Genomic DNA, 26,785 nt, shown 5'->3' with positions numbered 1-26,785 from the left:
GGCTCCGTGCTGACAGCAGCAGAGAGACCTACGGGAGGCTCGAACTCACACACCATGAGATCATGACCTGAGCTGAAGTCGGACGCTCAACCCACTGAGCTACCCAGTTGCCCCTGTAAACCTTTCTTTTTAAAGATGTAACTTACATACAAAATACACATGTCTTAAGTGTATAATTCCATGAGTTTGAAATTTTGGGCACGATATTTTTGACAAACAATTTTAACAAGTTGTTTTGTATTTTCTCCATACAGATCATGTACAGCTGTATAGTTTCTCTTACATTCCCACGGATTGGTAAATGACATCTTTTGAACATTTTCCCATAAATTCTTGCTGATTCATCAAAATAATACTGGCTTTTGTGTACTGATATTCTATGCAGACACCTTATTAAATGTTGTCATTAGTGTGAATAACATTTACATCCTGTTGGTTTGCATAGGTCATAGAGAATAGGATTCGGCAACTATTTCCAGTTGGAAATAGCAATCCTCATTTTCCGTCCAGACTTTCTGTTGTTGTCATTGTTGTGTTTCTTATAGAGCTGCTAGGGCATCTGAACACAGTGTTGAATGGAAATGAGACTGTGTATCTTGGCATCTTGTCTTTAGAAGAAAGTCTTCTATTGTTCTACCATTTGTGAAAGATTTGGAGAATGGTATTGGTAAATGGCCTTTTTCAGATTAAGAAATGTTTACTGATAGGTGGCTATCTCACCACCTTTTCCCATGGATCTCATACATTATCAGATTCAGATGCTAAATGGAAGAGGGACCAGGTGCCTTCCCCCACAACCCAGAACAAAACGAGTCGTATTTATTCACAAGTCTGAAGACTTCTTGCACAAACATTTTATCAAGTTGGTGGAACTATAGTTCATTAGTTGACTTGTCAAGTGTCTTCTTAATGTTTATCCAAATTGATCATTTTGAGTGATAATTACTTCTATGACCAAACACTCTTCCAAAATGCTTCTCATGCTTTAGCTTTATCTATCATCTGTTTATCTATCTACCTATCTATCTATCTATCCATCCATCTATTTATGAGAGAGTGTGAGCACTAGAGGAAGAGAGACAGAGAATCGCAAGCAGGCTCCCACACTCCATGCAAAGCCCAATGCAGGGCTCTCTCATGACCCTGAGATCATGACCTGAGCCAAAATCAAGAGTCAGATGCTTAACTGACCGAGCCACCCAGTCACCTGCCATGCTGCAGCATTTCTCAGAATCCACTGAAGGGCTTGCTGAAATGCAGATTCCAGAGCCCACCCTCCAAAATCTGGATTCAATAACTCCAGAGGATGGGAAGGGAGCAGAAGATTCATAGAGCTAACTGGTTCCCACATGATGTGGTTGTTCTGGGTCCATGGACACACTTCGAGTAGTGCTGTGTATAGACCTCTGGATGTCATAAAAACTGTGACTTGTCATCTGTAATTGTTACTGCTGGCCAGTTCCCAACCACTCTCTTCTTAAAATCTCTATCTGTATTATATTAGGCTAAAATGAATTTATTCCAGACTATAACTACAGAGAGAAGCCAACTCAAAGAGTTTTCTTAAACAATTCCCTAATTATCCACATTAACTGAAGTTAAATCTTACAGAATATCAATATAGCCTATGCATATATTATTAAATGTTATAATATATAAAAAGATATATATGAAACAAAAATTAACATACAGTGGTTTATTAACAAATCTTATATCTGTTTTGTTTCAAAACGGACAAGCTTCAGTCTCTGAAACAGGGCCTGCCAAATAAGAAGCATTGGATTTTTCATTCAACGGATTAATTAGTAGATCGAGTCAGATAAAAAGTTAACCACTGCATGACAGGCTTAGGGGACATTTTTGCACGGGGATTCACACGTCAAGTTAGCAAGCTCTGCCCAGGTCACGTCCTTGCTGACGGAAGGCAGGATGCTCACAGGCTTTGGCAAAGCTCAGGACAGCATTTTCAGCTGAAAGTCACTGCCATAGGAGGTGTGCACACATTCTTGCTAAATACACCATTGCACAATCGATGAATACCTTTTCAAAAGGTCTGCTGTTCGCTGCGTATTGGAAAACACATGAATCCAGCAAGCATGCGGTCCAAAATATTTGTACACCTTTCTAAATGTAACCTCATCTGTCTTCCTATCAATTGATCCCTGGCCGCCTTCCCCACTCAAATCGCCCTGATACTGGAGCAGTAATTTTGGGACGGGAGTTGGGGCCATCTGTCACCTGTTAAGAGGGCATTTGCTTATTCTTTCAACATCCATTTAATGGACACAATATGAGTTTGAGAACATAAAGTTTACAGGACTAACCTGACTGCACAGAAACAGGAGGGTAATAAATGTTAGGTGACAAAACAAGTTGTGTGCACGGCTTTGACGGACGAGACTAGGAACACAATCGTGTTTGTATCACACAACTCCTACAGAATTCTGAGGAATACAAGTTTTAAGCAAGACTTAACAAGAGGACAGTCAACAAAGTGTGGGCATTCAGTAAAGTTTAGAATCGGGGAGGGGGGGAGTAACTGGGAAGCTGTGTCTTTACCATAGATACGGGTCTTCCCTCTGGCGTTGGGGGTGAGTGTGACAATGCGTAGGAAGGACTGCAATACACGAGAGTAAAATCAGCACAGCCTGAATGTTAACCAAATGCTGGGGTTTCTAAACGGGCACTGATGCCAGAAACGCCTTTTCAGATGTGTCAGCTTCAGTAGCTGGAGACATGCTCCTGATATGGGCACAGGGAGTGAGAAGGAAGGGAGAGTGGGTGGAGGGAAGTCAAGATGTTTAGCTCCGTATTGGGCACACTGAGCTAGGAACACAACGGAGCGAAACAACTCCATGATGCTTGGGCAGCGTGTAAAATTGGAGCCCCTTGTGGTTCCCTAAAGATCTAGGCTGCGATCGTCATCAGATCCTCGATGCTCCAGGCCGGTGTGGGCTCACAGACCCATGTTGGGAGCGCATCCTTATTGAAGGATCTGCTTTCGTGCTGCAAGAATTAATGTAAATTCACTCTTACCTGGTTTTATGCTCCCCTTGGTACTTTTGTGAAGAGATGGGCAAGAATAATAGGGATTCACCGATGCTATCCATCTGTTAGAAAAACAGATAAAGCAGAAATATTTGTTTCGGGCTGAGTTCCAAACTTAATATTTAATGATTTTTCCTTCAAGTTTGTTGATTCACACTATATCTCCACATCCAATTTGCTTTCAGGAATGCCCAGATTTGCTACAGAAAGTACAATTGATCAAAAGTTGGCTGCAGGAACTCAACAACAATCGTTTTAGAGCCTACTTGCTGCTTCTCGAAACTATTCTAAGACCATAAGACACCTCCGGTGTGGAGTGTCTGTTTGACTTCTATTTCAGATACCCTTCTTTAAGTGTAATATTTTTATGTTTTTCTAATTGTCTCACTGCTGAGATAACACACCTTCAATGCTATAAATTTAGAATGTCAAAGGGCATAAAGAAAAAAATATATGTGTATGTGTCCGTGCGTGTGTGTATGTATATAGAACACAGGTTTGAACAACACAGGTTTGAACTGCACTCGCGTGTGGATTTTTTTTTCCCGCAAATACTGAACAGTGCCAGAAATGTATTTCCTCTTCCTTGTGATTTCTCTTACTGTCCTTTTCTTTACTTTAGCTTGTTTTATTGTAAGAATTTATTATACAATATACGTAACATAGAAACTATGTGTTAACCAACCATTTACATAATTGGTAAGGCTTCCACCCAGCACTAGGCTATTAGCAGTTAACTTTCTGGAAAGTCAAAAGTTATACTTAGATTCTCAACTGCGTGGGTCACAGGGGGTCAGCACCCTTACATTGTTCAAGGGTTCACTAAATAAGTAAGTAAGTATGTAAATAAATAAATAAATAAAACAAGGAAACAATAGAAACACAAAGTCTCCAAACGCCAACTGGTAAGACCCTCCCTGGCCACAGCGGGACAATTTCAACATCCTTAAGAATAACAGGTGTACTGAATTAAAACCTGACAAATTTATAATAACCCATACATTCACCATGATACTCCATATAATACTTCATTGGTTACAAAGAAGTCTTAAAACTCAATAGTAAGAAAACAAATAACGGCCAAAGACCTTAAGATACACCTCACCAAAGAAGATAGACAGGTGATGAATACCGATATGAAAAGATGCTCCTCATCATAGGTTATCAGGGAAATGCACCTTAAAACACCGACGAGATACCACTAGGCATGTCTTAGAATGCCACACATCCAGAGCAGTGACAGCACCAAATGCCGGAGAGGGTGTGGACCAAGAGGAACTCTCGTTCACCACCGGTGGGAATACAAAATGGTGCAGCCATTTTGGAAGACAGTTTTGCAGTTTCTAACAAAACTAAAGATGCTCTTCCCATAAGATCCAGCAATCATTGTCTTTGGTATTTACTCAGAGAGGCTGAAAACACATCCATACAAAAACCTCCACATGGATGTTTATGGCAGATTGATTCATAATTGCCAAAACTTGGAAGTAACCAAGATATCTTTGGTAGGTCACTGGATAAATAAACCGTGGTCCATCCAGACATGGGATATTATTCAACAGTAAGAAAGAAATCAGCTGCCAAGCCTTGAAAAGACATGAATGAACCTTAAGAGCATATTACCAAGTGGAAGAAGCTGATCTGAAAAGGCTTCATACTGTAATCTTCCAACCCTATGGCATTCTGGAAAAGGCGAAACTATGGAGACAGTAAAAAGATCAGTGGTTGTCAAGGGGTGGGGAGGTGGGGGGCATGAGCAGGTAGAGCACACAGGACTTTTAAGGCAGTGAAACTATTCTGTATCATATCATAATGGTAGATCTGTGTCATTATACGTTTGTCATAACCCACAGAATATGCACGACCAAGTGCACTATTGTAAACTATGGACTTTGAGTGGTTATGATATGGTAATGTAGGTTCATTGATAATAACAAACGTACCACTCTTGGGGGGAACACTGATAATTCGGGAGCATATGCTTATACGGGGGGGGGCAGGAGGTACATGGGAGATCTCTGTACCTTCCTGTCAATTTTGCCATGAAGCTATACTCCTCTAAAACTGAAGTGTATTTCACAAGTACAACTCATTGGTCCCGTTGCTAGGGCACCATCACACATCTTTGAATACCAACAACTGAAAGAATCCTGCTTTTCTCCCACTTTCCCTCTGAAACTAAGAGCAACTACAAAGTTTGGGGAACTTTTGTGCCATTCCAGACAGGGAATGCAGAAGAAATAATCACAACAGGCAATCAGAATTCTGTAGAACCCAGATGGAGTCATAGATGTCGATCTTCACCAGTGCCTTGTAAAACATCAGTTGAAAAACTTGGTAGATGTTTTTTTTATAGTTGGTGGGATTAGTTACCACCTGAATCCAATGATCAATCACTGTTAAGATAGTCAAAAATAAGACAGTGGTGCACCATTTACGTTCTTACGGGATATATGATGAAACAGAGCATTTTTGCCTGCAGTAGGCAACATGAATCTAACCAAACCTGTGAACTAAATACTAATTGTTTTGTTTTGTTTTGTTTTGTTTTTTAGGAAATAACAGCAGGATGAGATACAAGACAGCGTAGGAAGCATTCAGTTTATTCTAGAACTCAGGATATTTTTCAGCAGTGGTGTTCAAACTGTAGCTCACAGACCAGGGTGACATCAGCTTGTTAGAAATGCACATTTCTGGCTTCCACCCCACGCTTCCTGAATCTCAAATTTGGGGCAGGGGCCCCCTGGGTCCAGTGTTTTCACAGACCCTGCTGGCGATGTTCATGCCTGCTAACATGGAACAGCCTTGCTTCACAGCAATATTTGCCTGATGTTTTAAAGATACTGATGTCATCAGAAAATGAAACGAATTTTATTACCAAAGAGATCTTCTCATTATTTTTATTTGCTCTGTCTCTAGATCAGCAGCTCACGTTATTTGCTGTCCACTAAAATTACTTGTACAAGCTTTGAAAACTATGTGTGCCTGCACCCTACCCCAAAACAACTAATTAAGGATCTCTACCACTGGGGCTTGGGCATGACTATTTCTTAAAAGATGTCCAGATATTTAGTGTGGGCAGGGAGGGCAGTCACCTGTTTCCTGTTACCCAACTCTTTGAAAATAATAGGTGTGTGACCACACACATAACGCAAGGAGCCAGAAATATTGGTAAATGAAAGGAACCCCAGTTTCAGTGGCACAAATAAGATAAAGTGTAAAAAGCACTTTGTAAATTATGATAAGGTGATTTGTGTAAAGAGTTTAGCTCTTATTTGAAGGTTCTATCTAAATGCCATGGTCGGTTAAATAATATGTTTTTTACATTTGATATTTTTTTTCTCCTGAAAGCACTTAAAAGAATTTTCCCATGGGGAAAAAAAAAAAAAAAAGGTGTTCAACATGATGGGATGTTTCTTACACATTGAACATAATGCCAAGTTTTGGAGTCATCCTGTTGACAATTAGCCATGACTCTACACTGAGCAAACTGGACCAGAGAGACATCTTGGTGGACCCAAGTTCTCCCCAGGATGAGGTGTATTAGTTGGCTTTTCAATCAACTTTGGATAATTAGACAAAAAGGATTCCGTTTTCCATCATTTGTGTTTAACACCACTCAAGGTAAACACCTTCTGTGGGCGCTTTACTTATGTAAATATAGACTACAACACAACAATGTTAAAGTCACTCAAAGGGATCTAACAAGCACTCCTGTGGACTTTGGCAAGGACCTTCACTCTTGGTTGGAGACATGGATGTCCAGACCTCATAGGCAGCATGAGCACTACTGGTTTCTTTGCTACTTGGGCTGTTATAGCCTGAATACCATAGGCTGGGTGACTTAAAAACAATAGATGTTTATTTCTCACCCTTCTGGAGGGCAACGATCCTGCTCATGGATTAGGCTCTACCCTCATGACCTGATCACCTCCCAAGAGCCCCATCTCCCAATAATAAACCTTGGGGATAAGGATTTCAACATAGGAATTTGGGGGGCAATAAAAGCATTCAGTCCATTGCAAGGAGGAACAGAAGGGGAGTGGCCTTAGTCATTCAATCCAGGTGTCATACCTTATTAGGTGGATTTAGCCCAGTGTGTATGTGACATATCTTATGGACACTACGATCCAGAGTATTTCCCATATGGGAACTGGTAGCCTCATATAGTTTCTGTTAGGAGTGATAAAAATTTTTGGAAATAGGTAGTGGTGATAGATGCACATCACTATGGATATTATTAATCCCACTGAATTGCGTGCTTAGAAACGATGAAAACAGGGGTGCGTGGGTGGATCAGTCGGTTGAGTGTCTGACTCTTGCTTTTGGCTCAGGTCATGGTCTCATTAGTTCATAGGATCTGACAGTACAGAGCCTCCTTGGGATTCTCTCTCTCTCCTTTTCCCTCTTTCAAAATAAGTAAACTTTTAAAAAAATGATGAAAACAGAAAAATGTATATACACATATCTTTATAAGATTTTTGGTTTTAGTTTTCCTCAAATTAAGGACGGTGTGAGGTAGCATGAAAATGTAATACCCCATACATGTTTTTTTCTCAAAAACAAACCAGATTTATGGGGTGCCTAGGTGGTGCCTAAGCATCCGACTTCAGCTCAGGTCATGATCTCACAGTTCGTGGGTTCGAGCCCCATGTTGGGCTCTGTGCTGACAGCTCAGAGCCTGGAGCCTGCTTTGGATTCTGTGTCTTCATCTCTCTCTCTCTCTCTCTCTCAAAAATAAACATTTAAAAAATTTAAAAAAAAGATTCACTCAGAGTTTCAGGTACCGAAGGTAAGCATGAATTTGGTCACAAATTCTGCAGATGAAGCAAAAAAAAAGAGAGAGAAAGAGACAAAAACATTTGATTCTAGAATTTTTATTTCTGGTAAGAGACAGCTTTTCCTTTTTTCTTGTGTTTCTTTCTGAAGAGCAGTTCTGGGGCTGGTGATAATACAGGAGGTGGTGCCTGAAGGTGGCAAGTTCTCTTTCTTCTTCAGTGGCTGGCACCTTCCCCGATGACATTAAGAAAAATATACCAAAGTCTGAGACGACCTCGCTCAGCAGACTCTGCCCATTATGTGTAATGACCGCCTAGAGTCTTGAACCTGGAAAAATCCTACCTTGGTTTTGCTCCATTTGTTCTTAAAAAGCCAACCCTGAATAGCTACACCTGCCAAGTGCAACTGTGGACAGCCATGCTCCTCCGACTGGGAATCCCTTTTGGTTTTTAGTGTCTACCCCTGAGTTGTACCACCAAAGGTTCTGCTTCTGTGGCCTGGGATGGAGCCTACCTGTGTCCATTTTTCCTGGGAACTCGGGCTGGTCCAGATGAATCCCTCACCCTGGTTCTGACATAGCCCAGCCCTCCCTGGCTCGAAGTACCATGAAGGCTGGAGAGGATGGTCCTAGCTCACCCAGGAAACACAGTGCAGGATGCAGACATGCTCGTAACAATGTGTTCAGGAGACAAAGGTACACCTGCACCCGGAAGGTGCTCAGTGGCATCGCTCTCTCTAGTTCATTTTCAATGCAGCTGAGTCACATATTGAGAGGCAATGTACAGTCATGTGGCAGAAGCATCTGGGAGAGGAACTGAGTACATTTCCCTCTGAGTCCCTATTTTTAGTACTTTCTGCCCTTGTCTGTCAGGTTTGGCAACCTTGAAACTGTTCTGATAGTAATGAAATGAGTCTGTGCTATGCCTCAGCCTTTGGAATTATTCTTTCTATGTCTCCATCCATCCCTCTATCCCTCCATTCCTCCATCCCTCCATCCATCCTTGCATCCATCCATCCTTCCCTCATCCCTCCATCCATCCACCTATCCATCCATCCATCCTTCCATTCCTCCATCCATCCCTCCATCCATCCTTCCATCCATCCATCCCTCCATCCATCCTTTCATCCCTCCACCCATCCATCCCTCCATCCATCCATCCCTCCATACATGCTTCCTTCCCTCCATCTGTCCTTCCACCCATCCATCCATCCATCCATCCATCCATCCTTCCATCCCTCTATCCCTCCATCCCCCCATCCTTCCATCCATCCATCCACCCACCCACCCATCCACCCATCCATCCACCCACCCACTCATCCATCCATCCCTCCATCTATCCATCCCTCCATCTATCCATCCATCCATCCATCCATCCATCCATCCACCCACCCTTCCATCTATCCATTTATCCATCCAATCATCCATCCCTCTATCCCTCCATCTGCCCACCTTTCCATCTATCTGTCCATCCATCCACCTGCCCACCCACTGACCCATCCATCTATCCATCTATCCATCAATCTATCCATTTATCCATCATCTATATATCCTATCTGTTTATCTATTTGTCTTTACCTATATCTTTATACATACATACACATATATATTTTTCTTAACTAGAAGATCTTTTAAATTCACTATGCATGGTCTTGTTTAAAATGCCTTTGGTATACAGAAACACTTGGGTAAATTCTCACTGCTTTAAAAGTAGCGACTGTGCCATTAGCTAAAGATAAATTGAACAAAATATGCTATTGGCCTTTTTTTCATAACCGTCATTACCGCCAAGCCCTTAATAAGTATTTTTCATACACAAGATGATGATAGTAAATCACATTTCCATGGAGCTGTATAAGACATCACATTCCTCATCCGATCCATGCCATGTGGTGGTGGCAGGACGAGGACAGAACACCATTCAGAGTTTAAGAGAAACCTGGGTTTGATTCAGCTTGTCAAAGTCACAGGACTGGTGACAATGTACCTGACTCAGCCAGGACAAGGCCAGCCATCCCTGGTAGACAGAACACCAGTCCCCTTCTGTTCATATGTGTGCATCCTAACCCTGAGAATATAGACTATGTGGGAGGAGGGATGTTACAGATATATTAAGGATCTTGAGATGAGGAGATCAGCCTCAAATATCTGGGATGGTGCAATCTGATCAAAAATCTCCTTAAGGAAGGGAGGCTGGAGGGTCAGAACCAGAGAACATTTCAACTTGGAAGCAGAATTCAGAGAGAAGATGCTATGCTGCCTGCTTAGATGAAGGAAGACAGAACCATGAAGAAAAGTCCGTGCACAGCCTCTGGGTGCTGGACAAGAAAAGGGAGCAGGCTCGGTGTTAAAGGCTCCAGAAGGAACCAGCCGCCCAGGCCTTTAGATGCCGACCTCTAAAACTGTACGATGAGAAATACGTGTGGGATTAAGGCACCAGGTTTGTGGCACTTTGTTACAGCAGCAAAAGGAAGCGAATATAAACATCATTTAATTTTCATTTGTTTGCTGATGATCTACCTATTGCCAGAATATGAGTTTCAAGCCGTCCAAAAAAACAAACAAACAAAAAACCAAAAAAAGCTGGTTCATTGCTACATCTTTACCACAAGGACAATCAGTGCCTAGACTATGGTAGGCACCCAGGAAGATCAGGTTGAACTCATAAGTAAATTACCCCCCTACGCCTGTTAAATATTTGATCTCTATTACATCGTCATTATTTTGAGATCTCTGCTTTTTCCACAGTTGACTCTGGCTCTGATTCTGCTTTTCCTTTCTGGCCGTCATAAGGATAATGGTATCCGGTTGAACCCAAGGGTGCCGGGCAAAATTCAGTGAACCCAACGTGGTCCCTACATGCCGTCTGTGCAGGAAAGACTTCAGATGTTCTTGACTCTGGAACGTTGCTTTCTTTAAGCAAAAGTTGGTGGGATAAAATTTCTTACGTGGAGAATCAGCACAATTAGAGTTCCTTACTGTCTAATCTTTAAGAACAGAGAGTTATGGGGGCACCTGGCTGGCTTAGTCAGTAGAGCATACAAGTCTTGATCTTGGGATTGTGAGTTCAAGCCCCATACTGGGTGTAGAGATTACTTAAAAAAATCTTTTTTTTTTAAGTTTTTAATGTTTATTTATTTTTGAGTGGGAGAGAGAGAGAGACAGAGCGCAAGTGGGAGAAGGGCAGAGAGAGAGGGTAACAGAGAATCCAAAGCAGGCTCCAGGCTCCAAGCTGTGAGCACATAGCCCGACGCAGGGCTCGAACTCACAAAGGGCAAGATCATGACCTGAGCCAAAATTGGATGCTTAACCAACTGAGCCCCCCAAGCACACTAAAAATAAATCTTTAAAAACCAGAGTTATACTCTTTTTGAGATGAATCTATCCATACCTGTTTTGTCATATGGTCTATTTAATATTTTTGTACATTATTTTTCCATGAGAAATCTCAATTTCTGCCTTTTAAATCCTCAGGAAAGCATTCCCTGCCTCTTCAGGTGCCACCAGAGTTACCCAAATTGACAATACCAATTATAACAATAAGCGTTAGTATAGTAAAAGATAGAATGGGATGTGGTAGCTGCTTGCAAATGGGGAAAACCTTTTCACTTTCTTTTCTTTTTTTTTTTTTTAATTTTTTTTTTCAGTATTTATTTTGAGAGACAGCGGAGGAGGGGCAGAGAGAGAGGGAGAGAATCCCAGGCAGGCTCCGTGCCATCAGCACAGAGCCAGACGTGGGGCTCAGACTCACTAATGGTGAGATCGTGACCTGAGTGGAAACCGAGAGGAGGACACTGAACCGACTGAGCCCCGCAGGCTCCCCTAGCCTCCTCCCTTGCTGCCTTAGGTTACATTACATCTGTACATCTTCCAGTCCACCATGACTGCACGTGTGTGAGCAAAGGTACCGTGATGAGCCTTAGGAAGGGCCTCCCCAGCTGTGTTGTGTTTGTGGGGAACAGGACCTTGAGAGTCGTGGGCATACCAGCTAGCTCTGAGAAAAATAGCAAAGACAGTAATAACACTGATGTTAGAACAGTCATGGGCATGATCTATAATAAGTGACAACATAAGGAAGCAGCAAGCGCTCGAAAGCGTTCAGCCAAAGGGACCGCTTTAGCGTGTGATACACGGAGGATATGTGCACAACTGTGCCTTCACTCAGTTCTGGAAAAGGTCATCTTTAAAGACCTTTCTGTTCCCGAAACTAAACTTCGCAGTGGGACTTTAACTCTTTCATCTACCCTCACGCTTACTTGTTACTCAAGAGTATGCTATTTCATCTGAGATGTTGTTGTTTTTATCTTAATTAAAGCAACTTCCGGGGGTGCCCGGGTGGCTCAGTAGGTTAAGCACCCATCTTCAGCTCAGATCATGATCTCATGGTTTGTGGGTTCAATCCCTGCATCAGGCTCTGTGCTGACAGCCCAGAGCCTGCAGCCTGCTTCAGATTCTGTCTCCTTCTCTCTCTCCCCCTCCCCTGCTCACACTCTCTCTCTTTCTCTCTCTCTCTCTCTCTCTCTCAAAAATAAACAGACCATAAAAACAATTAAAACAACGTCCGTATCTGTGTTCCAGGTTTGCTGGAGAAAAGCAGTGATGGAAAACCTAGGGATGTTTCTGGGCACAGAAAAGATTGTGTGAGCTACGAGATAATGTCAGGTTTTGATAGAGTTGAGAGAGAATGCATTGTCCTTATTTCATTTAGTTCTTGTGATTATGTTATGGAAAAATAAGAACAGACCAGAGTAGTTCTGGTCTGCCCCCAGATAGTATCTAACGGTAAGTACTAGGAAACACTGTGAGTCTCTCCACTAGCATACTTATGTGCAATGGAGGCTAGAAAATCATGTTGAAACAGAGCAGCATATTTTGAATTACTGTACTTTAGAAGAAATTATGGCAATTATGTTTCCTATTTGTAAAATACTGTTGTGTAAATTGGCTTTTCTTCTATATGCACTTTAGAGGGCTCTGATTACCATGTACAAAATGTGCATCCTATGTGTGCTCTATAAATACACTTTGATGCCAAAAATAGAACTTTCAGTTCTAATCAGTTTTTAAATGTGTGGTGGGTACTAAGGAGGGCACTTGTTGGGATGAGCCCTGGGCGCTCTATGTAAGAGATGAATCACACTGAATTCTACTCCAGAAACCAACACTACTCTGTATATTAACTAACTTGAATTTAAATAAGTACATTTAAAAAAAAGAAGAAGAAAGAACGGGGCGCCTGTGTGGCTCAGCTAGTTGAGCGTCCGACTTCAGCCCAGGTCATGATCTCACAGCTTGTGAGTTTGAGCCCCGCGTGGGGCTCTGTGCTGACAGCTCAGAGCCCAGAGCTTGCTTCAGATTCTGTGTCTCCTTCTCTCTCTGTGCCTCCCCTGCTCACACTCTGTCTCTAAAAAATACATAAAATGTTGAAAAAAAATTTTTAATAAAGAAAAAAACCAAATAGAAGCTTGCAAATGCAAAAAAAAAAAAAATTGTACAAGTTTTCAAGGTATCTGTAGAAATCTACTCAAATACTGTATTCCGCCCCACCCCACCCCAGGTTTTAGCATGTTGCTTGGGTCATTTTGGGTATATCTAAATGTTGGTAGAATGGCATCTCCCTAATTCACAACATGGAGAAAAGGTAGATTATGTGGTGGGGTGTTTTGTTTTGTTTGGGTTTTTTCTTGCCTTGCTTTTCTCCTTAGACTTTAAGCACATAATGAACATTTAGTAAACAGAATTAATAAATATGCATCACCTTCATGCAAAATCTGGCATAAGCAACATGTTTTCTTCATCTATCACCTGCAGAATCTTAAAGTCGGAATCTACGTAGACCTGTGACCAGTTTTTCCTCTGGACCCATTTCTTTAATCAAAGGGCATCTCTTCAAACTTGCTATGCATACATGAAACAGAAATAAATAGCAGTGTTTCTGATATCAAGGAAGTCATAGTACTCGGTGACTGTTTTTTAAAAATACACGCTGGACACCAGGCACAGTGCTTTTGTATGTTACTGGTCTTGCCCAGTTATTTCCCCCAAGCAATGCTGTGGGACTTCTTGACTCCACATTGGAGCCACGTGGGGCTTTGGAATCTTAAACTTGCATGCCCAAGGCATTACCATAGATTCCAACCTGCTGCTGAACTACAAGCACACATCCTTCCTAGAGAGCAGTACGTTCTAGAATCGAAAGTCACTGAAAGAAAGTTGCCGAGCTGAGAGATTTGAGGCCATCAGGAAACTTTTAAAAAGAGACCTGCCTCAGTGGAAGGAAGGAAAATGAGGTGCGAAATCCTGCCTCAGTGGTTGCAGCCGGGAGGTGATGGGGTTGGTCTATAGGTGGTGCTGTGCTCCCTGAGCAAATGGTGCACCTTGCAGTGAGGCCAGGTTTCTAGGAGCAAGGCAGACCCGGGCAATGTGAATCAGGAAGGTTACAGGCTGACCGCAGCTTGGTCAAGAGCATCCTGGATGCAGCAGGCTGCGTGTAAAAAGGCAAAGAGATACAGAAATGCAAGGCGTGGTCTGTCTGCTGAAGAATATACATAGGACGTGGTCAGCCGTATAGACATGATACCTCACAGAGGGGCTCTGGAAGTCCCACTAAGGAATTTGACTATAAAACATATTTGCTTTAGGGTGGTGTGGTGTGTGTGTGAGTGTGTGAGAGTGATTGCTAAAGAAAGCGAAAATTGGAAAAAAATGTAAACCCAGATGTAGGATTAAGTGTAAACAATCCACGTTCCTAGAGCTAAACACTTAAATGTTGGATTTCCTTCCAGAGTTTATAATTTACACCCCGCTTTATTGTGTTAATAAAAAAGAGATCTTACCACACAGTATTCAGAAACTCACTGTTTTCTCCTGAGAGATCTTAGATGTTTTTCTGTGTCCACAGAAATCAAGAACCTCTCATTATATGGTTCAGCCAACATGATTTACGCAACAAATCTTTTATGCATGGGCACTGACATTGCTGTCATCTCTTATTTTCAAAGTCACAATCAAAAAGAATTGATCCTTGGGTGGCTGGCAACTTTTATACCTTTAAATAAAGATTTTTTTATATATATCTAGAAAGCATAGAAATAGAACTTCAGTGTCAGAGGGTTTCAGGTTTTCATCTTCATGGGTTTTGTCAATTTTTTCAAGTTGGGGAGCACTATGTTTAGACTAATGGTAATGAATAGGTTGGAAGCAGCCAGGATGGAGGGGTGAGCTGGAAGTCTTATCTTGGGCACTGGGGTGTGGACCCAGCAGAGTGATGAGGTATATTAGCTGTTTCAGAAATAAAAGCAAAAAGATTTGAGGGCCAAGTAAATGCAAGTCCCACAAATCTAGAGGAATGTTCCAGCATGGGGTCTTGAATGGAAACTCATCTAACATTGGCTCAAAGGATCTGGTTCCAACATGGCCATTGCCAAAAATTTCATCACTGTGAAACTTCTTAACCTTCATATGTTGATCTATATTATATACTAAACAAAACTGTTTCTTATTTTGTGCTTTGTTTCCAGAATATAATTGGTTTTAGTTTGTGAATTAATGTAATTTCAACTAAAGTAGTATGAAAAACCTGCACAGCCTCAGTGTAAATACTGTGTGGAAATATAATATACTTTATGGAAATAATGCAAGGATTCCCGTTAACAACTTAATGGACCCTTTGTTTGGAAACCTGTGCTACAGAAATCGTGTGTGTTCATAATTGTCTTTGATTTATAAGTAGATTTATAAATTTTTGTTCTATTTATAAATAGATTTATAAATAGATTTTGACCCTGTATGACTTTGGTGTGATAATTAAATGCAGTAGAAAGTTATGACTCATGTCATTGTTAAGTAAACAAAACTACAAATAGAGACATTAAATTTCAATTAGTTGTGCCCCATCAGGCTCAAAGATTTGGAATATATACCTTTTCTCCCCTTCCATCCATCCTGTGCAAGTATATACCCTTTTGTTAAATCATAAGTGATTCCAGCAGGAAAACTTCAGTTTCACATTGTAATAAGTGCACTCAGTGAATGATTTCCTATAAACATCAGAGAGTAGACATTTGCATTTATGTGGCTGATTTTCATTTTTCTACCTCTGCTCTATTCTTATCATAGATTCCTTTCCAGGCTCCTTTATGTGACCTAAAGTGAATTCTATCTATTTTTGTTGAAGAATTTTTGTGTAAACATTCCATTTTGCTTTTGCTCTATTAAATTTATAAGATAGAGGTATTATGATTTAATAATGGCTAATGATTTGTCAATTCCCATGCTACTCTGTATCTGTTTCTCTATCCATCCATCCATGCATCCATCCACCCACCCATCTATATCTATCTATGTATCCATCCCTATAACTATCTATCTATCTATCTATCTATCTATCATCTATCTATCTAATCTATCCCATACTTACATACACGTATGTTCTCACACAATGACATATTTATACATATACATTCTATATACGTATACATTATACGAATATGTATATACATATATGACCTACATATACATATGTGTATAGGTACTACTAATATATAGTCTCCACTGTATTTCAGAAATTCTTTTAGAAGTACAGTTGAGACTCCAGTTCCACCAATCACAAGTGAATACACACAATAAAATTATACACTAAAATATTCTGTATTCTCTTGGTAATTATCTTTTAGTTAATGGTCACCCAAGAAAAGGTCTCCTGTACTTATGTAATGAATTATGTCCTAAAAGAAAATTAACTGTAGCTTTAAAGTTCTATTACAGAAGAACAAAAGGGCCGTCGCATCTGGCACCATCGGGCTTCGTTATAACCACTGACTTGCCTGTGTGAAAAGCCACGTGACCTGGAATCATTCTCCTAAGCCCTATGGTGCAATTCAGAAGAGCAAGACACCTTTAGATTGTGATGTCCTACCACAAAAGCCTGAATCTGTGTATCCTAGCCACAGTATGAAGACCGACTTCAGTGCTCATTGTTACACAATGTCCATTTCACTCAACGAGCAAGGCGGGAAATGTGATTTCTGGCTTGAGGGCATTTCTCATGGGCCATATTAAAAAAATTTTTTTAATGTTTAATCATTTTTGAGAGAGAGAGAGAGAGAGAGAGACACAGCATGAGCGGGGGAGGGGCAGAGAGACAGTGAGACACAGAATACAAAGCAGGCTCCAGGCTCTGAGCTGTCAGCACAGAGCCCGACGCAGGGCTCAAACCCCTGTGAGATCACGACTTGAGCAGAAGTCCTACGCTTAACCGACTGAGCCACCCAGGCACCCCTCTCGTGGACCATATTTTACAATAACCACTGGACACCTGAGCTTATCTCTTGTGAGTATGTATATTGTTTGGTTCCTTCCAGCGCTTTGAATGAAACTTGGTCCCGATCTTGTCACAGTAGGTCTGAGTTCAAGTATGTGCTTTCTGTCTCTCTCTCATTGTTCTGTTGTTGGCGGGGGGTTGGGGCGGGGGGAGGGGGGCTGGGGGGCTGACTGATTTACAATCTTCATTTCAGAGACAGTAAATCTCAAAAGCCAAATGTTTCATCAGCTGAAATGCTTAACGGATTTGGAGCCAAGAGTGCTTATCAGTGAAAGAAGCCATTTGTTTAAAATCTCTGGTTTTAGCCAGCCAAGGGGCTGCTTCTGTTAATTCATCTACAGCATATATGGAGAGAGATGTGCTTCTCGAGGGGACAGACTTCTAAGGATGCCTCTACCAGCACTCGGCTTTGGTGATGTGCATGGCCGTTTCCAAACGGATTATCTACTCTCACGTTCATAGAATTGCATGATAGGAAACTGATACACATCTTGTATCTGCATTATATCAAGCACTCTATTTCCACAATCAGAATAGGGAAGAAATATATTCTTGCAGGGTAAAATAAAATTGCTTGCCTTCATTCTGCACCTGCAATAAAAACTCTGCCTTGTTGATTGTTTAAATTAAAAGAGAGGGTGGAAAAAAATCCCTGGATGATGCAGTGAATGAAGATTCCGTGGCAGCAACTATGGAAACACCAACTTCAAAAAAACCCACGTTCATTTGCTAAACTTCAGGCATGCACGGAGAGCTGTTTCCCTCAGGACTTTTGGAAGGAATTCAGAATCGCAAAGATCAAACCTTTCAATAGGAGGCTGTTAGAAAAGCTAAGATTTGCCAGGGTATAGAATATTAATTAGCCTGCCATTGGAGAGGTTACCACAGTCATGTTTTGCTGGGGAGGGGCTTCAGTTCCATAAAGGCTAGCGATTCACCGTATGTTGCAAATCCTCACTGGTGCCCCGCGGAAACAAAATAAGCAAATAGGTCATTCTGGGAGAGCTCACAGAGGGGGAGAGGGAGTGGAGGAAGGATGTGTTGAAGACAGAGCGGTTCTGCCAGAAAATTACTGGAGCCTTTAGGAATGAATCACCGCTTTCCTTAATGGGGAAAGAGAGGCTTGTCTTATGGTTATTAAACGGCACCCAAACTACCATTATGAGCCCGTTTCATACATAAAGCTGCATGAAAGGGCCTTTGCTCCCAAGCAGGGCGCGATGCATTTTATGAGAAACTGTGCAAAAGGTTGCATGATGAATGCCAGAGCCAGGGAACACTCGTTGGCATGAAACGCTAATTAGTAATTGCTAATTAAATAAGGGAGGGGTTGGTAACGTCGGAACGTTCCCACTAATGACAAGCTCATCTCAGCTCCACCCCTGAGAATGCTGGAGAGGCCTGAATCTTCGAGATGCCCTGGCCATGCATCTCTGCAGATACAGGAGATCGTGAGTTCACTTAGCGCCGTTTCAGAACCAGGTTTTGATTCGTGTGACTTCAGGGCCTCAGTCAGTCTGTCTTCACCCAAACACTGCAGCGGGTGGCTGTAGGAGCGTAATAAGCACTTACTGAAATGGCTGGAAAAAAAAGGAGGTGGGATGGAAGGGGGTGTTTGGGGGCAAGGGCACATATAAGAAAGTAAAATGACTAAGAAGCAAACAAAACACCTTTTTAGCGTTTGGTGTTGTTTTGTCAGAAGGCCTAGGCAAGACAGAAGTGGATATAAAGGGAGATCAACATGTGTGCAGTACGGGAACCTTGGCGGAGGCTGGAACAAGCATGGAATTTGAGAAGGAGAGGACCCGTCTGTCCGTAAAACGACGTCAGACATCAGAGGGAAGGCTTGTTTCGAGGTCACGATCTTTTTTGCCACGAGAGAGAGACAGACGAGTCTGGTTTCCATCTGACCACGTTGCTACAGGAAAAGCTTTGGGTTGCCTTCTTTGCAGCCTCTGAGGACGAATTAGGAACGTGATGCCTTTGGTGAAATTGGTTCCTCAGTTTATAGAATCATCCTTATTTTTAAAATAAGACATACCAGCTCGTGCTATTTCAAGGGACAGTTGCACTGATTTGAACACGCACCGTAATTCGGCTCAGATTACAGAGTTTCATGTTTCTGTGTGCGACTCTAATATGTGGTCTATAAGGGGTGGGCGCTAAGTAAGAGTGGAGTCCCCAGGATCTGTCGCTTAGTTTGAAACTTAAGCATTAAAAAGAATGAAAATATCAATAAGGAATTCAATGGGGAGAAGCTGACAACCTGTAACGCTTTTCTGCACACACATGCACACACACACACTTACACACAGACACCAACACACAGATGCCCCAGCCCAACACACACACTTATTTTTCCCTGAAAAACTTCTTTTTTTTAATTTTTTTTAACGTTTATTTATTTTTGGGACAGAGAGAGACAGAGCATGAACGGGGAAGGGGCAGAGAGAGAGGGAGACACAGAATCGGAAGCAGGCTCCAGGCTCTGAGCCATCAGCCCAGAGCCTGACGTGGGGCTCGAACTCACGGACCGCGAGATCGTGACCTGAGCTGAAGTCGGACGCTTAACCGACTGAGCCACCCAGGCACCCCTGAAAAACTTCTTTTAGGATATCCCTGAAAAATTTTTTCAAGGAGGACTTTCTCATTTTACAACCAACGTGTGTAGACAAATGATAACTTGAATCTAGTAAAATTTATGGTCTCTGGTATTATCATATATTATAAATATTTGAGATTGATTTTGCCTGATATGTTAGCCCTGTACAGACTCATAGAGGAGGCATTTTATCATCAGAAACAGAACCAATAGAAACAGAAGCAATAACCATCATCACGATTATTTACATAATATAATCCTTCCTGCCATGAAAAATGCTTTCCACTGGTGCTTCTCATTTATAGGAAGACAACCAAAGAATGAACAGGGTAAACCATGAGATATATTTTCTTTATTTTTTAAGTGTTTATTTATTTATTTTGAGAGACAGTATGTGTGCGAGCCAGGAGGGACAAGGGCAAAGAGAGAGACAGTGAGAGAGAGAATCCCAAGCAGGCTCCACACCATCAGCACACGGAGCCTGACATGTGGGGCTTGAACCCACAAACTGAGAGATCATGTCCTAAGCCAAAACCAAGAGTCAGACGCTGAACCGACCGAGCCACCCAGGCGCCCCCATGAGATTTATTTCCAAATACCGGGGATGTTTATGTGCTTTGTTATCATCAACAACCCAAAATATCCTGTGTTCTCTTGTAGGGTTTTTAAGTACCGGTGACCAGGCAGCCAAAGGCAACTATGGGCTCCTGGACCAGATCCAGGCACTTCGGTGGATTGAGGAGAATGTCGGGGCCTTCGGCGGGGATCCCAAGCGAGTGACCATCTTCGGCTCAGGCGCGGGGGCGTCTTGCGTCAGTCTGTTGACCTTATCGCACTATTCAGAAGGTAACAAGGGCATCCCCGTGTTGGTGCTCGACCCCCAGGGCTGACTGGTGAACACATGTGGAGTTCATATCCAAGGTGCCTGCTGGTGGTGTCACCATAAGTCTCTCTCGAATCCTCTGCAGAAAGTCCCCAGATGACATGAGCTCACCTTGCTTTCTTTAAAAAAAATTTTTAAGTTTTTTTTATGTAGAGAGAGAGAGAGCATGCAAAGGCGTGAGTGATGGAGGGGCAGAGAGAAAAGAAGAGAGAGGATCCCAAGGAGGCTCCGCAGTGTCAGCTCAGAGCCCGTTGTGGGACTTGAACCCAAGAACCATGAGATCATGACCTGAGCCGAAACTAAGAGTTGGATGCTTAACCGACTGAGCCTCCCAGGAGCCCCTCACATTGTTTTCTTTTAGCTCAGCTTTGTTTGTATTTTAACCATTTAAATATTAGCAATTCAGTGCTGGTTACAACAATTGGAACATAATGACTCTTATAGGAAGACCAACACTTTGCTTTTGCCTTCCTGACTTTATTCGGTCACCTTTAAATTTTAAGGTCTTCTCATTTCAACTTGGGAGAGATAATAGAGAAAGAGAAGAGAAACAGTCATGTGGAAGACGGATGCACATTTTTACATTCCATAAGCAACGCGGCTCATGGTCGTGTGGTTTTAAAAGTCAGTTGGGTCACCCACACTAACTTGGGGTGGTTCCCTTGTGTCCACTGATGACTGATGTTCCAAGCAATTTGAGAGGAGGGGTTTAAGAGAGAAGTCAACTAGAATTAGATGCATTCATAATAACTTCCTGGCTCCCCCCTCAAAAACAAAAACATAACAGAGGTACCTGGGTGGCTCAGTCGGTTAGCATCCAACTTTGGATCAGGTCATGATCTCACAGTTCATGAGTTTGAGCCCCACGTTGGGCTCTGTGCTGACAGCTCGGAGCCTGGAGCCTGCTTTGGATTCTGTGTCTCCCTCTCTCTCTGCCCCTCCCCTGCTTGTGCTCTGTCTCTCTCTCCCAAAAATAAATAAACATTAAAAAAAACAATAAACAAACAACCCAAGAAAATGCAAATAAACATTCTTGGTGATGATCTAAATTATCAGGGTCATGTTATATTTCCTTCCATGTCATTGGTTGGTTGAAGAATTGCACCATTTTTATTTGAACCATTTTCATCAAAAGCACTTGAAACCTTAAAGGAGTTACTTGTTTTTCCTTAAAGAGTCTTGCAAAAGGAATGAAAGGGTCAAAATATTTTAAAGACTAATAAATACATAGAATTTTAATAAAATAGAATCAAAAAAACTGAAGAGGACCTTGAAGTGTATCTACCCCAAAGCCCTCATTTATCAAAAAGGAAATTGAGGCTCAAAGAGGTTGTATAACCTGCCTAGGGTCACACAGCAAGTGATGGAGGCAGGGAAGAAACCCAACTTCCCAGACCCTGATTCAAACCTATTCCCACCATTCTTCCTTAGCTATTAAAAACTGTGCCAGAGTAGAGGGTAGCCTTGATCTTCTGTGCAGAATAGACTGGCTGTACGGGATTCATGGATATCTGCGCACAGAACAACTATCAGGAAAGCCCTGATTGTCTCTCCTGTTTGGTATTTTACCTAGCAACTGCTTCTCCACTTTCGGCTTCCAGTGTTGAAGTTCAGATTTCCTCTCAAGGTATTCTGTAGCTCTTAGGAAATACAAATGTTCAGCTCGAGTAGAAATTTTAACTAGTAACAGGCACTGATGTGACCAGTAGATTTGTGGCTTAGTAAGGAGATTCAAAATGCACCTGTTATTAGGATGCTCAATCCAAGAGCCATAAGCAACCATCGGTCAAATCAAAGGTGACAGGGCTATAGATTATTTCATAATGTCTAAGGAGAGGTCACATTACGGGCTCACATTTATATTAACACTTCATTTTTACAAAAATGAAACAGTGGACAATTAGAGGGGTTGTTGGCAATATCAATACCTATAGCATTCCAAAAAATATTTAGACTTTCCCACTTTTCAACTGATATAATCCCAGTTCTCAAGTTAGCAAGTAGTCAGGACCAGCTTCCTTAGTAATCAAACACAGGAAACCAAATCTAATTGGAGGAAGAGCATTAATTACTTAAATCAGCATGTCGGAAGTGATCAAGCTCCATGGCCGTGCTGGGCATGGGTCGCGTCTCTACACAGCAGCTTTTCAAAACAACCCAGCAATGTAATGAGCACTATGAAAATAACTAGATAGTTGGCCTTAGAATTATACTTCTAGCGATGTAGTCCCCAAAAAAGCAATCAACAGATGCATGGAAAATGATGTTTTCTTGAAGATGTTTGCCACAGTATCATAGCAAAGAATCAAATGAGAAGCTCCAAGATTAAAAAGACAAGAAAGTTATAAGGAACACATGCATTTACTCAAAGGAACAATAATTAAAATATTTAAGAATTGTGCTGAAGACGTACAGTGGTCTGGGAAACACAGTGTGAAAGCTATGCATCTACTGGACACAGTTGTACAAAACAACGTTGAGGGGGAGATAGATAGCCAAGTAGGAATGACAGTAAAATGCTAACCAAACATTTTGGTTGAATTTTATAGTATGAAGTATGAGTGGTATTTTTCTTTATCCAATTATTCAAGTTTTATCAGAAATTATATTCTGTAACACACACACACACACACACACACACACACACACAAACACATAGCTATGTCAGTCATGGCCAATAGTTGTAACAGGATAAAAAACATCTAGCAAAATTTTTCTAATCCTGATTATTTTAACTTGTGAAAATTTTCAATCGATCACATATTGACATCATTTCTTTAAGAGGCTTCAACACATTAATCTTTAGAGCCAAACACAAACATCAGTAGTTGTACATGTCTGAGAGCATTATAAACTCTGGGAGAATGGCCCCCAAATGACTTTGATGATGCATTGAGCAAAACCAGATCAACTTAACGTCTTCTCTTGTGTGTCATCTTTGGGCAATCTTCCAGTCTTTAGAATCACATCTTCCTGATTGCAATCATGTTTCCTCACTTGATTGCTTGCATGACCTTAAAACTCTACAGGGCACGAACTTTTGGGCTCCCAGCTGAATTACTCTGCCAGCGTCTCCTGAGACATGAGAGCTACATCATGCTGGAATTCAAGAAAATGGCAGGAAGAGATAAGAAACAGAATGCTATCATTTTATACCCCATCAGCTCTTGTCCTGTAGTAGTGAAAAATACAGGGTTTAAAAAAATCTTTTTTTACTTCCCAACATTCATGCACTAGACAGAACTGAGAGAATATTGTAAGCCACACAGAATTTTACTCATCAAATTGCCCTTTTTTTTTTTTATTTCTCATGAAACAGACATTTTGAACATGTGGCAGAATACATTAGAGGAAAGTCTGGGATTCGAATGGATGCAATTTTGAGACCAGTGATTTTTTTTAAAAAATGCATTTTACTTGGGCAATCAAGTGAGGATTCCTTTAGGAATAGCTAGCTTAATTAATATTTTCGTTGTGAAAGCTTAATACATCCAATATATTGAGGGTGGAAACAGAAATACATCTCTGAATTTTTACCCTGAAATTGATTTTAGTGGATTTTTTTTTTTCTGCATGTTGAAGTGATACCTGGATTTGCCGGTGAGGCAAAATGGTCTTTAACATCTTCCTGGCTCAAAGCATATTTTTAAGGAATGGGAGGTAGGTGATTACCCTGGGTGGCTTTATTCATAACAGCATCTGGGGATGCCAACGGCTAGACTACCCTAAATTGTGGAGTGATAAACAGATTGCACATTTTTTTACCACTGGAGCTAAAAGTTTTTTTACCATTTTCTTAAACCGCGTGTGTGTGTGCGTGTGTGTGTGTGCGTGTGTGTAATAACATCCCATAAAACAAATGTCCAGCGGGAAGGGGAGGAGGAGAGAAGGAGATGGAAATGAGCAAAAAAATCCTGAAAGCGCTGAATGCCACTGTATCCAGAAATTCACATGCCCGAGAGACAATCAGAGCCTTCTTTGCTAAGTAAAAGCTGCTTTTCTGTCTTTCGGGTTTTCATTTGCATGTGTACAACGTTGCACCTGCAGGTCTGTTCCAGAAGGCGATCATCCAGAGCGGGACCGCACTGTCCAGCTGGGCAGTGAACTACCAGCCAGCCAAGTACACGCGGATATTGGCAGATAAAGTCGGCTGCAACATGCTGGACACAACGGACATGGTGGAATGCCTTCGGAATAAGAACTACAAGGAGCTCATTCAGCAGACCATCACCCCGGCCACGTACCACATTTCCTTTGGCCCCGTCATCGACGGGGACGTCATCCCAGACGACCCTCAGATCCTGATGGAGCAGGGGGAGTTCCTCAATTACGACATCATGCTTGGTGTCAACCAGGGGGAAGGCTTGAAGTTTGTCGACGGCATCGTGGACAACGAAGATGGTGTGACGCCCAACGACTTTGACTTCTCCGTGTCCAACTTTGTGGACAACCTTTACGGCTACCCAGAGGGGAAAGACACTTTGCGGGAAACCATCAAGTTCATGTACACGGACTGGGCAGACAAGGAAAACCCCGAGACGCGGCGAAAGACCCTGGTGGCTCTCTTCACGGATCACCAGTGGGTGGCCCCTGCGGTGGCCACGGCTGACCTGCATGCTCAGTACGGCTCCCCGACTTACTTCTATGCCTTCTACCACCACTGCCAGAGTGAAATGAAGCCCAGCTGGGCGGACTCAGCCCATGGTGACGAAGTCCCCTACGTCTTTGGGATCCCCATGATTGGCCCTACTGAACTCTTCAGTTGTAACTTCTCCAAGAACGACGTCATGCTCAGCGCAGTGGTCATGACCTACTGGACCAATTTTGCCAAAACCGGGTACGTGCTTCCCCACAGCAGGTTTTTCTTCCTCTTCTCCTAGATTGTCTGGTTCTGCCATGACGAATGGAGTGCAGGATGCATTCACACACGGTAACGGTGGGGGGCCTCGCTTTTTCCTCCTCCTTAAATTGTTTTCTGCCAACCAGATTTTTACTAAGAGTGCTCATTGCATACTTAAAAGTCTGTTTCTACCTGCCACTCCAGGGTTCAGGGGTAAACGGCAATACCTTTGGAAGCCAATCCCAGAATTTGTGTCCTTTGGTAAATGGTAGGGTTATCAAATAGGACCTTGTGTCCTTTGGTAAATAGTAGGGTTATCAAATAGGACCTCGTGTCCTTTGGTAAATAGTAGGGTTATCAAAACACGTGTACCACATGGCAATTTGTGTTTATTGCGTAGCCACGAGAACAAATTCAGTCTCATAATACATCTAAGAAATACGATCCATGTGTGTTTATACTATATATGAACACACACGTATGTATATTTCTCTACAGTTATGAGATTTATTTCCTGTATATACACATATTGGCAAATACTTATTCATCTATATATCATTTATACATATTTATTTCATAAATATATATTTCATATATATGTGTATATACATACCTCACAGGAAAGGACCTCAGCTAAATGTAGTACAAAACCCACAAGAGGCACACATAACAACAGGTCATACCGATATCCTGTTGAGCAGCTTCCAAGCACGCAAGGATAGAAAAGTCTCCCCAAGTTTTTATTTTTTCAGGTTTATTTATTTTGAGAGAAAGCGGGCGTGTCAGTGGGTGAGGAGTACACAGAAAGGGAAAGAGAGAATCCCAAGCACGCTCTGCACTGTCATCCCAGGGCTCGATCCCATGAACTGTGAGATCATGACCTGAGCCAAAATCAAGAGTTTGACACTCAACCGCCTGAGCCACCCAGGCATCAGAAGACTCCCCAACATTTAAATTTTTTTTAAATGTTTTTATTTATTTTTGAGAGATACAGGGATAGAATGAGTGAGGGAGAGCAGAGACAGACAGGGAGACACAGAACCCGAAGCAGGCTGCAGGCTCTGAGCCATCAGCACAGAGCCAGACGCAGCGCTCCATCTCACCAGCCGTGAGATCATGGCCTGAGCCGAAGTCGGATGCTTAACCGACTGAGCCGCCCAGGCGCCCCGACTCCCCAGCATTTTAAATGGCTACAAAGTCACAGCAACTTTTCATTTTTCTCCTGTCTAACAACGTGATTGTGGAAATTAATGAGGTATCGTTCTGTTCTACCTGGGTGGGCTTCTCTCATTAACCTTGAGCCTCTTGCCCTG

At 42.0% G+C, this 26,785-nt stretch overlaps 1 protein-coding gene across 7 annotated transcripts in view; it reads left to right on the top strand.

Moving 5' to 3' along the window:
• The window catches only part of NLGN4X (neuroligin 4 X-linked), a 315,738-nt gene that overhangs the window by 277,867 nt on the left and 11,086 nt on the right, over positions 1-26,785 (top strand). For all 7 annotated transcript variants that reach the window (XM_019417767.2, XM_019417773.2, XM_019417772.2 and 4 more), the window contains 2 exons: positions 20,410-20,595; positions 24,680-25,469. In XM_019417767.2, the coding sequence (XP_019273312.1) occupies positions 20,410-20,595; positions 24,680-25,469 (976 nt within the window). The remainder of the gene's footprint in view (positions 1-20,409; positions 20,596-24,679; positions 25,470-26,785) is intronic.

This window comes from Panthera pardus, unplaced genomic scaffold (genome assembly GCF_024362965.1).
Source record: "Panthera pardus isolate Hobbes unplaced genomic scaffold, ASM2436296v1 HiC_scaffold_27, whole genome shotgun sequence".
NCBI lineage: Eukaryota > Metazoa > Chordata > Mammalia > Carnivora > Felidae > Panthera > Panthera pardus.
Note: the sequence above shows the minus strand (reverse complement) of the source record. Positions and strands in the feature narration are given on the sequence as shown.